Consider the following 14568-nt stretch of genomic DNA (forward strand, 5'->3'; position numbering starts at 1 on the left):
GAGTGTCCCACAAATTTATACAAAAGTGCTCAACACCCCGTGCAGTGGCCAAGGCTTCTCTTTCAATAACTGAATAGTTTCTTTCAGTATCTGTTAATGTGTGAGATGCAAAGGCTACAGTTTTTTCACCATCTTTATGCCAGTATCCCTCGTGGGGGCTGCAATAACTGACCCCCTGTGCACGGTGTCAACTTGCAGTTGCAAATGTTTTTTTGGCATCCTTCCATCAAGATTTTCGGGCTCCAAATAGCCCCAACCTCAAGCACCTCCAGTGACCTGAATCTTCAGCCACACCGCATCGTGTGCGCAGTGGTCTGCATTCTTTGGTGAGCTGCTCGAGGTCCTCTTGTGACGCCAGTGCCTCTGGCCTGTGGTTCTTGTTGAGGGTCACCTTTGTTTCTCTTGAGCGCCCCTGATTGCTCCGGGTCTGCGCTGACTCCCCTGTTTGTGGTGAGTCCCTTGGACCTTGCTGGTCCTGACGTTGCTCCTTCTTCAATTCCTGCGTTGGTTGCATTTACCAAGGCTTGTTGGTGCTCCTGCCAAACACCGACCCCTCAGGACTCGACATCCTTCATGGGACAGCGTGTGCATGGCTCCTGGTCCTTCCTGGGCGTCGCCTGGTCCTCAAAGCAGCGGAGTCTAGGTCATCGTCAACTCTCCTGCAACACCCAACATTGGAGGGCATTTGTCTCCCAAGTCTTCTGGTCACTCCTGAGTGACATATACTCTGTCCCCTCTGCTTAGAGGTACCTCTCACCTAGAATCGACTTTCGGATTCCACAGAACACTTTCTCCTTCACCAGCAGCGGCACTTTCCTGAAGTCCTCCATTCGGTTCAACGGCTGTTTCCAACACCACTTCACACATGTGCTCTCAGCTTCCCTGGTGTAGGTAACGTGGGCACTAGGGTATCCACGGGTGGGGTGGCTCTTCAACCTTCTGTCTTCCATGGGGTTTCTTCAGGGTCTACTGGGAAGGGTCCTTAATCTTTAAAAATCCAACCTCGACTTACATGTAGACTTGTATGGAGCACGCGGTCGTGTCCCCACACTGCACACATTCTCCGTGAGGACCCAATCTACTTACCTTGGGAGCTTCTGTGGGTCCCCAGCATTCTACGTCCTCCTGACATTGTCTTGACTCAAGTTGTGGTTCTTATACCACTTTCTTAGTATTATGTTTGCCCCCCCCCCCCTCTCCCGGGGTCAACTGTGTGTTCTGTGCTCTTTACTGTGTCTCTTTGCTAAGTATTATGTGCATTGTGCATATCTTCAGGTAGGAGATATTTGTATGTGTTAGAGAGTATTCTATAATAAATACATATTTTTATAAATACCTTGTGTGGTTCTTTTTCACTTAATCTATATTATAAGATTGTATTCTGGTGAAACAAGCTGCTTTATACTCCTTCTGGACTAAGTCTGAAGGCTGCTGTCCACAGCTAGAACTTAAAGAGCTGTCTAAGGTTGTCTAAGACCTCTGAAATCACCAATCAAAGGATTGTCTGGACTGGTGCAGGATGCCCACTTACATAAGTGAACATCATATATCAGGCCAGCTTCTCACATTTATGATAAACATTGCTTTGGGTCTATTTTTCCTCTGACCCTCTTGTACCATTGCTTCTACATCGCTTACCATGATAATTCTGTTGCATGACCCAGCATACATCACCTTCAGACACCAAAGACACTTTGTTGTGGTTACTCATCCTACACATCCTTGTGAAATGGCCCATACAGCCCCACCTCCTGCATTCCTTGTTATTGGCAAAGCAAAATTTAGAGTCTGAAGAATGGGTAGTACTATCACACCGATTGCACAACCTACCGCCTTGTTTAACAGTCGCACCATATTTATTATAATTGCCAGTGTGCTTCGGCGTGGTTGCAGATTCTACTGGTTTCAGATACCACTGGTTTCAGATACCTCTCCCTCCTGTTTCTTCCTCTCTAATTCTCGCATGTATGAGGCTGACATGCTCCAAAACCTTAGCCATATCAATGGCCTCCTTCAACATGGGAGTTTTTGCTGCCCACAAACTTTCTTGAATTTCCTTCTCTCTACACTGTACTGTTAACTGATCCCCTATTAACTGGTCAGTCATGTTCCCAAACTTACACTTTGTAGATTTGGAGATAGCTCACGCAACCTTGAAACACATTAATCAATCGATTAGTCTACTCTTTATGGTTGAGTATAACATCTAAAGCGTGTCATAACTCAATTTTCCTCCTTGGCAAACCTAATTTCTAATCTGCGTTTAGCTTCTTCAATTTCATCTAACATTGGTTGACCACTCTGTTCAGTAGCTTGGGGTAAATACCGGATAACTCTTTGTCCTTCATTACCTAATATGCTCCATAATATCTCTTTTTTCCTAGAAGGACAAAAATCTTGCCCATCTAAAGCCTCCAAATAATTATCAAACCTAATCCAATCATCCCATGGAACTGGTGAAGAGCCTCGTTGAGATAGAAAACAAGGCGGTGGTGTAAGATAAATGTGACATTGTTACACCAGACGTATTTGAACTGAGTGGACTTTCAGAGGTTTCAATCATGACCCCACTGAATATGAGTTGCTACTGGAAAGGCAATTAAATAATAAATGCACACCCACCAAAGTTAAGTAAACACTTGTAACTAGCGCTTAAAGGAGGCGATGTTGGTAACACTGGCTATGAAACTTGAGTGTGCACTGACCAATATAAGGTGTGTGCATCACCAACACAATTAAACCACTGACAAATCATGAAATATTTGCTTGCCGTGCTGTGGAAGCATCAAGAATCACCACATAAAATGGATAAATTAAGGATGAAGTGTGTGTCGCTGTAATGTGGATGGTGTGCGTGTCACCGAAACGGAAATGACATGCAATAAGGTGTGCGTGCCACTGTACAATAGATCACCTGCTTTGAAGAGTGCAAGGTGTGCGTATCACCGAAATCAGGATGACACGCTATAAGGTGTGTGTGCCACCGATCAATAAGTCACCTGCTATGCCCCTCAGCAACGAGCCGGTTCCCTCCTAGCCAGTAGTCAACTGACCAGTACAGAACGTTGGTTGTACAAAACACATCCAGTGGAATCTCACTACAGTGAGATTCCACATGGAACAAATTAACAAGCCAAAGCAAATTACAACATTATCACTTTCAGTCTTTCCTTCTGAAGCAACTTGGATATTTTTTCTGTCGGTATGTATTTCCAGTTCTTCCCGTTTAGCAGTAATACCTTCCTTACACATGCCTTAAGTTTCCATCTTTTCTCCCAGTTAGCTCTCTGTGTCCCTTGTAATCTCTTAATTCTTTAGTAGCATTCATAGTGGTTTGGGTAATTATATATAGCCTGCTTTTATTTTATTTGCATCGGCTTTTTCCCACTTTTACTTTTTCTCTTTTTGTACCTTAATCATAGAATTGCTGTCTGTGACACCATTGTCTATTAGGTACCTAGTTATTGACACCTTTACTGCTTTACAACACAAGATAAAATATTATTGCAGGCCTAGGGACATAAAGTGATTCCAGGGAGTAGCAATTACCATATCTGGCTTTTCCTTTAAAACCTTCAACCCTGGCCTTGCCATAGACATCAAGGGCCTCAAAGGCATAAAGGGAGCAATGGGGCACTTTACTTAGTAACGCTCCATTGAGAACAATTTGAGCTTTTGCATATCATTGTGCGGGAGGGAGGTGTTGCATGTTTCTCGGCTGTCAGACCAGAGTAGGACAGATGTTGCTTTTTGGTGGTGGATGTGATGCTTGTTAAAGTACTCCAGTGTGGTAAAGAGGCTATTAGCCATGTGACATTGTAAATCCATATTTTATGAGAAATGCCCTTGATTAATCGACTTTCTTCAACTTCCACAGATTTCTGAAACATGCTCCAGTCCAACTATAGTGAAGGAAACAGAAAAAATCTCCAAACATTACATGGAAATGCTTGTCAGTTTACGGGAAGAAAAAGATAAAGAGATTCAGAAACTCAGGGTAAGTCTTTTTCTTTGTCCTTTATAGACTAAGAAATAATGAAGGAACATTACAGATATGCAGTGTCTCGCATTTTCCCCACATGCCTGATGTAGTCAAGTAACTAAACTCATTTAATCATCCCAAAATGACCGCATCTTACAAATTTACAGACATGCATGCGACCATTGCTTATGGAAAGGTCCGAAACCTAGATTTCTTTTGCTGATCAATGGTCCAAATCTGATATTAGATGATCTGGTCTATTGTGGCCACCACTAGCACAGCAGCACAGATTGAACCATTTACACTGATAAAATAGTATGATTTTAGAAAAGATCCTATATTAATTCGTTTTAGTATGTACCACAAATTTTCTTTAGAAGCAAACAATATCTAGTCAATGTACCTAAACGTGTTTGTGCTTTATTAATATATGTAGGTTTATATAGCATGAAACGTTCTCTCTTTACGGGCTGTGTGGCTTTCTACTTGACATACCACCTAATAATAAATCTATAAATTTGATCCAATATCCTTGTTAAAAAAAGATGCAAATTCTTAATGGTCTTCAGTTATGTGTTTTTTATGTATTTGGCTCTAGCAAACACAATTATGTTTCATGTCCCTGGGCCACCAGATGTTTTGTCAAGTGATGGCAATCTGTTGAATTTAGATCAAGCATTTTTTTTTTTTTTTTTTTTTTTAATTATTTTTATTGCAGGAATTAGTGAATCGTTACATAATCGGCCATCATTACATCGCAAGCCGGAGCATTGAAACATAACCCTCCGTCCCCCTCCGGAAGTTGCTTACACAGCCATTCAGCCCACAACCCTGGGGTCGGGCGGCGAAAGTCCATGGGGGCTCAGGAGGTTGTCGAGGTCGGCCCGGAGGATTCGTTGTCCTTCATCTGCTTTTCTAAACAAGCCTATAATTCCAAAAACACCCCCCCACCCTCGAAACCCCCCAATCCCAGAAAAACCCCTCCCCCCCCCTCCCCCCCCCCCGCCATCAGCGCGCGGCATCAACCGCAACCGGATCTTCTAGGGGACCTATGGGGAAAGCTATAAAGCTGAGAAGTGCAACCGTCTAACGGGACTCAGGGCGCGCCGCTTCCTCACGTTCGGCATCGCCGGGGGCGCAATACTCCCTAAGGGCCTGCACAAGCATCTCCCACTCCAGCGCTGTCTCCTCGGCCTTCTCGTTACGCTGCCTCCAAGCTAGCTGGTATCTAAGCGTACTCTCCCCCGCCGCCCACTTCAAAAATTCGCTGTGCCACCGACTCCCTGTCGGGCCGGTCCGTGCCTTCCAATTCCTGGTCACCTCCCGTTTAGCAAGGAGCAGCCCCAAATCGATGAATTTACTAGATATTTTATTCTTGGGGGTATGAGGGAACCAATGCAGGAGACCCACCGCCGCATCCAACGAAAGGGATCTCCCCGTCGTTTCCTCCAGGGTCTGCCCCACTTCCTCCCAATAGGCCGACAATCCCGGGCAGGCCCACAGCATGTGGAGAAGGTCCGCCTCCTGGGCTGGGCACCTGGGGCACTCCGCCGAGGCCGCCGCAAAATATCGCCTGATTTTCACCGGGGTCAAATATGCTCTATGGAGCACATAATAGTGGACTAATTGAAAGCGGGCGTGGCGTGTGCCCTTCCAGGCTCGCCGCACCAGCTGAGCCCAGGTCGTCTCCGGGATCTCCTTGCCAATGTCCTCCTCCCATCGGTTTCTCAGGGTGGTGAGGGGAGCCAGCCCCTCATTGAGCAGTCTACCGTAAAGGCATGTGACCGCCTTTACCGTGCCCGCGGACATCATCACGTATTGGCACACCGGGGATAAAAGGGGTTCTGCCTGCCCGGACCTCCAGTGCGCCTGGATCGCTCGAACAAGGGCCGAGTGCAGCAGAAAGTCGCCGCGGGGAATCCCGAAGCGATCAATGAGCTCCTGGAATGGCAAGATCGTCCCGTCCTCGTAAAGATCACCGATGAGCTGCAGGCCGGCGTCCTCCCAGGTCGCCAACCGCGACCAATCACCCCCATGGGGCAAAGCCGTTAGCATCCCCAGCGGTATTTCGGGTGCATATGGTGTTCGCTGGTGGCCCCGGGCGTGAGCCCGGTTCCAGCACAGGCGAACGGTCCGCTCCTCCATAGACAAGTCCTGCAAGGCCAAACGTTGCCTCATCACTATGAAGGAGAGAACATGCCTGGCCATACCCGTTCCCCTCCTGTCCTCGGGGCCCCGGAACTCCCGAGCGATCTCCTGAGTGAAGGTCTGGAGCTGCGCCGCTAAGTAATACTTTTCGAAGTCCGGCGCCGCTAGCCCACCCTCCTCCTTCGGCCTCATCAGGGTCTTGAGGGCCACCCGCCGGCGGCCCGAGCCCCAAAGGAATCCGACTATCATAGACCGTAATAGTCGGAACGTGGTCGGTGGGATCCAGATCGGTAGTGTCCGGAAATAATATAACAACCGGGGGAGCGCCACCATTTTAAGCAGAGCGATCCGCCCTGCCACCGAGAGCGGCAGCGTGGCCCAGAAGCCCATACTGCCTCGAAGTGCCCGGATGCCCCGGGCAATGTTCCCATCAAGGAGGCCAGAAGGTTCGTGGTAGACATACACCCCTAGATATTTGAAGCAGTCGGGTTCCCATCTAATCTCCCTACTTAAGGCCGGTGTAGGGGTGCCCCTGCGAACCGGGAAAAGACAAGTCTTAGTCCAATTCACTCGAAGGCCCGAGACCTCCCCAAACTCCGTGAGCGCCGTCGCAGCTCCATGTAGGGCAGCAAGCGGGTCTTCTAGGAAGAGCAACAGGTCGTCTGCGTATAGCGAGACGTAGTGCGGGCCCGACAGGGTCCACAGGCCCGCGTAATGGGCTCCCGACCGGAGATGCAACGCAAGAGGCTCCACCGCCAGCGCAAAGAGCAGTGGGGATAGCGAGCAGCCCTGCCTCGTGCCCCGTTCCACCGGGTATCGTGAGGAAATCAGCGGTCCCGCCCGAACCCTGGCTGACGCCGAGGCGTATAGCACCCTAGTCCAGCTGACGAAGCCCTCCCCGAGGCCGAACCTCCGCAACACAGTGCAGAGGTAGTCCCATTCCAGGCTATCAAAAGCCTTCTCTAAGTCCACTGATAGGACAACCGGGCACGGGGCGTCCACAAGCGGTTCCCCAAGCAAGCGGCACAACCTGCGAATGTTCATGGTCGTGTTACGCCTGGGGATAAAGCCAGCCTGGTCCTCATGCACTAAGGAACTCATGTGCCCAAGCAGTCTCGTGGCCAAGATGCTGCTCAGTATTTTATAATCCACCGTCAGCATCGATAAGGGACGGTAGGACCCCGGATCGGATGAGTCCCTGCCGGGCTTGAGGAGCGGGACCACCAATGCCTCACACATCGAGCCTGGAAGGCGCCCCAGCCTCCTCGCCTCTCTATATACCACCAACAACCTAGGGGCTAGGAGATCGGCATAAGCCGCATAGAACTCTACAGGAAGCCCGTCCAGGCCCGGGGTCTTATTTCTCGCCATCCTTTTAATGGCGCTACGGATCTCTCCCAGTTCTATGTCGGCCCCCAAGGTTTTCGCCACCTCCTGCTCCATTGTTGGAATCTCTAGGGGCCGCAAATAATTATCTAGCAGGTCAGGGTCTCGGACAGAGCGACTGCGGTACAAGCGCTCATAGTATTGCCGGTAGCAGCTCAGGATCGCAGGCTGAGTATACACCAGGGTTCCGTCTGCCCTACGCATGGACGTCGTCAGTGAAGTCTGCCGCGTAGGGTTGGCCAGCCATGCTAACAGCGCGCTCGACCTATCCCCCTCCGCGATGGACCGAACCGTATAGGCTTTATAGTCAAAACAGCGGAGCCGTTCGACCTCCGCTGCCACCGCCTCCCTCGCCTCCGCCGTGCGCGCCTGTAAATCTGGGTGCCCTGGGCGGCGTAATTCCAACTCACGGAGTTTCCGATCCGCTGTCTCCAGGTCTGCGAGGATAACTCGCCGCACACCGACCTGTTTAGATATGCAGTACCCCCTCACCACCACCTTAAAAGCGTCCCACTCTAGCGCTCTCGTGCTCGCGGTGCTACCGTTGGACGCGAAGTACTCCGATATCGTGTCACCTAGATCCGCCTTGAAAACACTGTCCTCAAGGGTCTCGGGACGCAATTTCCAGGTGGGCACCGCAGGCACCCCAGGACACCAGCGAAGGTCCAACAGGAGGGGGTCATGATCAGAAATGGTTCTGGTCAAATATTCAAACCGGACCGCCGCCGAAGCCAATTCGGGCGAACCAAGAAATCCGTCCAATCGAACGTGCAGTTCATGGAGGCTCGAGAAGTAGGAGTAGTCCCTAGTTGTGGGTTGTTGCGCCCTCCAAATGTCCGTTAGACCCCAGTGAGTCTGCCAGTCCCGACGGTCCCTAGCCAAACGACGAACCGGAGAATCAGGGAGGGGCGGGTGCGAGCGGTCATTGTCTACATCCACTACGGAATTGAAATCTCCACCCAGCAGGATGGGCCCGGAGAGGCAGTGGGCCAACGAGCCCGATAACCTGGAAAGGAAGGCAGTCTGGTCGACATTAGGAGCATACACACAGCAAACGTTTAGGTCTCTCCCTCCCAAAGTCCCCGAAATGGCCACATAGCGCCCCTCTGGATCTATCACTGTGTTCGTGACCTGGAAGGGGACTCCAGCCCTAACCCAGATCAGCGCCCCTCTGGCATACGCGGAGTACGAGGTGCAAAAGACCTGCCCTCTCCATCTACGCTGTAGCGCCGCCCCTTCCGCCTTGTTCAGATGGGTTTCCTGCAGCAGCGCCATTTGTATCCCCCTACGCACTAAATAAGCGTGGACCTTGTGACGCCTGGACATTGTATGAAGCCCCCGTACGTTCCAAGTAACACATTTCAGATTGGCAATCTCAGCCATTGTCCCATATCAGTCTCGCAAAGTCTCCCCAACTGGGTCCCAACCATAAAAGGACAGCGATCCTCATAGCACTGATGGCGGCCATTGTCCCCAAACAAAACTGAACAACCCAAATATTAATCAACTCCCCATCCACCCTCCCCAGAACAGGACCCAAATAGCACCATCTAGTTCCCATCCAAACCACACTCACCAACAACCCACTACACCCTACTAATCCTGCAGTCGCCACCACAGGAAGGCCTTAAGGGCCAGGTGCGGGCCGGACGGAGGCAATGGGCCCTCGTCGCCCAAGCCACCAGGACTAGAGCAAGCCCACAACAGTGTCACGAAAAGACCCCCTGGGGGCCAGTCCAGGGCACCCCGCCCATCCTACCCCGGTAGACAACAGCTCTTACCGTCACCCGCCATCCCCCCGCCGGGCCCCCACCCAAACTGAAGAAGCACACCCAGTTACCCCTGCCCATCCAGTATGTCCTCCACCGATTGTGGTGTGATCTCCGGTGTATGGCCACTGTCCGGTACAGATCCCTCGGAGTCCGTTGAACCTCCCTCGCCACCCGGGACCCCTTCCTCCGCCGTGGCATCGTCCCGTGACCCAGACAGCGCCGTCAGCACCTCCAGCACTCCCCTCCGCTCCGTCGATGTCTCCACAGTTGAGGGACCCCCCGATCGGCCTCCGCGACCTCGAGTCCTCCTGGATCTCCGCCTCTGTCCCGGCTCTGCCATCCGTCGAGGCGAAGAGCCGGGTCCATCTTTCCCCGCTCTATAGAGTTCGAGCCAGTGACAAACGTCCTCTGGGGTGTCGAAGAACTGGGCTTTGTCATCGACAATTACGCGGAGTCTCGCCGGGTAGAAGAGCGAGTACTGGATACCCTCACTCCGGAGCTCGCGCTTGACCGCCAGGAAGGAAAACCGTCTCCGTTGGGTTTCATAGGTGTAATCCGGGAAGATGTTCACCTGACTGTTCGCCACTTTGAATGGTCCATTATGCCTGGCGGCATTGAGGATCAGGTCCCTATCCCTGAAGTGCAGCAACCGCGCCACCACCGGCCGCGGGGCACGGCCCTGCTGCGGCGGCCCCGCCGGGACTCTATGGGCACGCTCCAGAGTGTAGAAGGAAGACAAACCCTCCGGGGCCACCGTGTCTCGGAGCCAGGCCTCCAGATACGCCACCATGTCGCCATCCTCGACCTTTTCCGGTAGGCCAACCACCCGAATGTTGTTCCTCCTGTTGCGGCCTTCTGCATCCTCCGCTCTCTGCTCGAGGACCGTGATCCGGGATAAAGCCTCCTTCACTTCCGCGGCCAGGGTGCGCTGCGCCGGCTCCAAGGTTTTCACCGAGCCCTCCACTTCTTTGACCCGGTCCGATAGCTTGCTGTGGTCCGCTCTGAGGAGACCCAGGCTCGTCGCCACCTGGGCAATGTCCTGCTGGAGGGCCGAGCGCGTGGTCGCTATTGCCTCCAAAACGCGGTCAAATTGCTGCTGCAGAGGTGCACCGCCGGCCTCCTCTGGGCCTCCGCGTTCCTCCCTGTCCTGGGTCTCCAAGTCCGAGACGACCGGGGCAGTCCCCTTGGCACCTCTAGGTTTCCCCATGCCGCCGGCCGCTCTCCGTCCGGGTCCCGGAGCAGGCGTCCCCGAGTGTCGGCACCGGCTACGACTCCCTCGGGTGCTAGGCCTCAGGTCAAGTGCCGGAGATCTCCGTCTCCAGGGCCCGTTGGATCGTCCCAGCCGCGGCCCGTGCCACCACCTTGCTGTCCGGGGGCACCGTGGAGGAGGCGGGGACAATCGTCGCCGGGCCGGGCAGGCCCACACGGCCGATCGAGTGTCACCAGCTCCACCGGACGACTCGCGGCTCCAAAGGGTTGCGCCTCCCATGGGAGTGGGTCAGCCAGGAGAAAGTAACCAAGTACGATGCAGGGAGTGGGGCCACCGCCGGGATCTCCAGTTGTCCCAGCGTGGGATCCGCTATGGTGTGGGCATCCGTTCATCCGAGCGCAATCCCCAGTAGAAGAGACCACTCTGACCGATGTCCAGTTTCAATCCCCACCGGGAGACCACCGAGCAGGGGGCGCCCCGCCGTCCGCGACGATCCTCCAGTCTATCGGATCCGGCCAAGGGGACAAAGAAGTCTGGGCGCCATATTGGGTCACACTCCGCAGTTCCCTTAACTGCGATTCGCAACGGGTCACCGCTCGTGCCGATCACGCCGGGGGCCCCGGTAGGTCTCCGTCGGGCCGGTCACCAAAATACGGGGGTCGGGGTGCCCCGTAGCCGCCGATTTACAGGATAATCACGGGCTCAGTCCCGGAGCCGAGCTCTCAGGCGACCATCGCCATCGGCGCCCAAGCCACGCCCCCGAATTTAGATCAAGCATGTTTGATTTAGTTCCCAGCCCTGGTATCAAACCAGCCTGAAATATATTTGGTAATTGGGAAGTGTTGGCCATTGCGTGTACTGCTTCTGTTTTGATTACATGGAGACAATAGATACAATAATAACTCCATTCCCAAATCACAGGTGTGCACATTTTACAGAATCAAACATCAAATACTGTATCTATTGTGTATCTTATAAGTAAGTTAACCCTAATGCCTCATTAAATATTATGTAAAGGCTCTCCTTAAATCACAAAGTGAGTAATAAGAGAAAGACATGTTTGTCATTGTTCTATTTAGGAAATATGAGTAGAAAATGTAGGTGCTTATCTTACTTGTTTCTTTTAAAAGTTGGCAATCCGCCTGTTAAAAAGGAATACGTTTGTTAGAAGGTAGGCACGTTTCAACTGAATCTGCATCTCCATTGTAACCTTTTGTCTGACACTAACATGGAATGGATTTAGAAGTCGATTAGATCTCAAAATGATTTGCAGTTTGGGAAACTACAGCTTCTAACAGTTTGGCTACATGTGGAAGGTTAAATAGGTGAATGGTTTGGTTCCTTGAGTAAGAGTGACACCTTTGCATGTCTGCAGTCAGAATGTATCTGGGCATTGTTCTAGTTGTATTTTCAACAATTGGGTCATCACAGAGTCCACCATTTAACAAATAATTGTAACTATTTTTACAGAACTTGTATCTGATAAGGAGCCAGTACCGTGTTTCTTTTTACTTAAGGAGATACGGTCTCCAATGGTCAAGGGAGAGAATTTAATAAACCTAATTTCTTTGGGAGAGGTGTTCTAGACTAGAGCTTCTGTTGCAGTAGAATCAAGTAGACTAGCACTGATAGACTCAATGATATCGGTGATTTTCCTTCAGAAAGTTTTGACCCAGATTGTTACAATTCTTCAGATGGAATGATACAAAGTTCTACCTCGCTGAGTTTGGATGCCTATTTAAAAATTGAAGTGCTTACCTAACCTACATTGAGGGTATTCTTCATTTGTGTCACCTAAAAGCATTTAAATATGGATTTAGATTATGTCATAGGTATCTAGTTTAGGCCTTTCTCTGATGATCTTTGGCAATTCGTGAGGACATTACTGTGAGCTTGAAGAACCATAAAAAGTCAAATCTTTTCGAGTAATTTAGTGTCATCTGCTTGCCCCAAAGATAATATTTGAAATTGAAAGGTACATATTTTATTCTGTTCACATGAAAACTAGTGCAATCTGTGCAAAAGATCCAAACATATTTCTACAAAATATTTTATCGGAGAATGCCAAGAGTGAAAAAGAAGCTGAGATCAAGGCTGGGGTTTAAGGGAACTCATATTGCCATCAAACAGTTTGTCCTGAACTTTGAACCTGTCTCTAACTGGATCAAAATATACATTTTAGATGGTATTATTTGCCTAGGAGAAACATGCCTCACATTATTTATTAAAACATGTTCCTCACTATCTTTGTTCATACTCAAGATTCTGGTGAACATTAGTCGGTGTGGCATAGTACCCCATCCCTAAAAACCACTCAGAATGTTGGATTTGAATCAACATGTTTATGATGGTCCCTTCTTAGTAATAATCCTTGAAATAGCTGCCACATATCAATTGAACTACCGTAAGGCACGTTGTATCAACTTGTATATTACTTTTGTACATTACTTTTGTACAGAGATTTAAAAAGTCTGTAAAAATAGTGAGAATATCTTGGTGTATTTGTGGTGTATGGACCATCATCTGTTTAATGAATACCTTTTGCTTTTAGACTCAGATATCCAACATTCAGTATGAATCCTCATCAAGCGAAGGCAGTAGTAGAGACCTTCAGATGAGGATAATTGAACTAACGTCATCATTGCAAAGGACTGAGCTCCTGGTTAAAAAGCAGCAAGAGGTAAGCAGCAGTGTTAATTTTGAAAACAGAAGAAACTTGATTGATATATTTAATGTTTGCATTTGTTGAACAAATTGTTAACTTTTCTATTGCACTATTCATATGTCTAGTTTCTCACTTGGTTTTGTATATTCATGTAGTGCACACTAATTGCCTATTTGTATCTACAAACTTAACCAAATATATTTCCTGTACAGTACTTAAATCACAAAATTCCTTTAATCCTAAAGACTGCAAAAATCTCAAATCGTAGGTTGCACTGAGGGGAATGCCTGATCGCAATCCTGAACAAACTCTCCCAGAACAAGCGCAGAAACACTGGGTACATCTTCCAGAATGTAATTGTGCAATTGTGACTTTAAAAATTCTGAAGTGAATAGAAGTGCAATTTATAAAAGTTGACAATCTACTATTCAATTCCACTTACTATGCATTGTATGTGCCTCAGGCTGCCATCTAATGAATCACAAGCACTCTGTAATTGCCTGTCCCATTTCTTCATTGATATGTTATCAAAATCCAAAATAGTATTCAACACAAGCCTACATCACTCACTCCCCTCAAGCTGATCCAACCTGACAGATTATCCACCCGTCCGGCAATTTTCTACCTCGACTTGTCCTGGTTGATCAAAACGTTCATAACAGTTGCAATCCCATCAATATAATTCCCAATAAATGGTTAAAACTTTACTGATTTATTAGCCTCTTCCAACATCCATTCAAAGAAGGAACTAGTCCACCACAGTCACATCTCTTCTTAAGAAAACACCCCGGGACTTAAATGAATATCAATTATAAACCCCATCCTTGTTGTAATATCATAGATAAATCATGTTTGCTCAGCTTCACATGTAAGTCTAGAATCAGAGTCTTAATGGCAGTGAAAGGGAATCTGTGCTGCTCAAAACCTCAGATGAGGCTCACAGTGAAGCAGATGGCACAAGATGCATGCCAACCAGAGCTTTCCATTCTGATTAAATTTTATTTTTTTTAAACAGATTTTATTTGTCAGAGTGATACATACAATGCAGAGCTCTGAGTCCCAGAGACAACTGCTGCATATAAGATACAACAGTTGGACTTTGACAATTTTACACATTTATGTAAAGGAAAATATAAAAGGCAATACAAATAAAATCAATCCCTGCAAAACAAACAACCTCCCTCCCCACCCCCCAGCGCACCGTCTCCTTATTCTGGGACAGTATATCACTGACCCAAACTGCCATTAATCTACACTAGGACTCAATGACCACAATACCGTCTCCCGCAGAGCACCCGCAAGCCACTCAGGAGAAAAGCGTAAGGTATGTGAAAGGCCAACAGGCTACCCTGCGGCGGCTCTAGCTCCAGACCCCGATAATCTGCCCAGCGCTTCCAGATTTTAT

General features: G+C 49.3%; 1 protein-coding gene across 4 annotated transcripts in view; it reads left to right on the forward strand.

Annotated features, from left to right (window-relative positions):
* The window catches only part of POF1B (POF1B actin binding protein), a 261114-nt gene that overhangs the window by 208183 nt on the left and 38363 nt on the right, over window positions 1–14568 (forward strand). For all 4 annotated transcript variants that reach the window (XM_085607805.1, XM_085607804.1, XM_085607806.1 and 1 more), the window contains exons 13-14: window positions 3878–3997; window positions 13050–13178. In XM_085607805.1, the coding sequence (XP_085463931.1) occupies window positions 3878–3997; window positions 13050–13178 (249 nt within the window). The remainder of the gene's footprint in view (window positions 1–3877; window positions 3998–13049; window positions 13179–14568) is intronic.

Source organism: Triturus cristatus, chromosome 5_2, assembly GCF_964204655.1.
Source record: "Triturus cristatus chromosome 5_2, aTriCri1.1, whole genome shotgun sequence".
NCBI classification, from domain to species: Eukaryota; Metazoa; Chordata; class Amphibia; order Caudata; family Salamandridae; genus Triturus; species Triturus cristatus.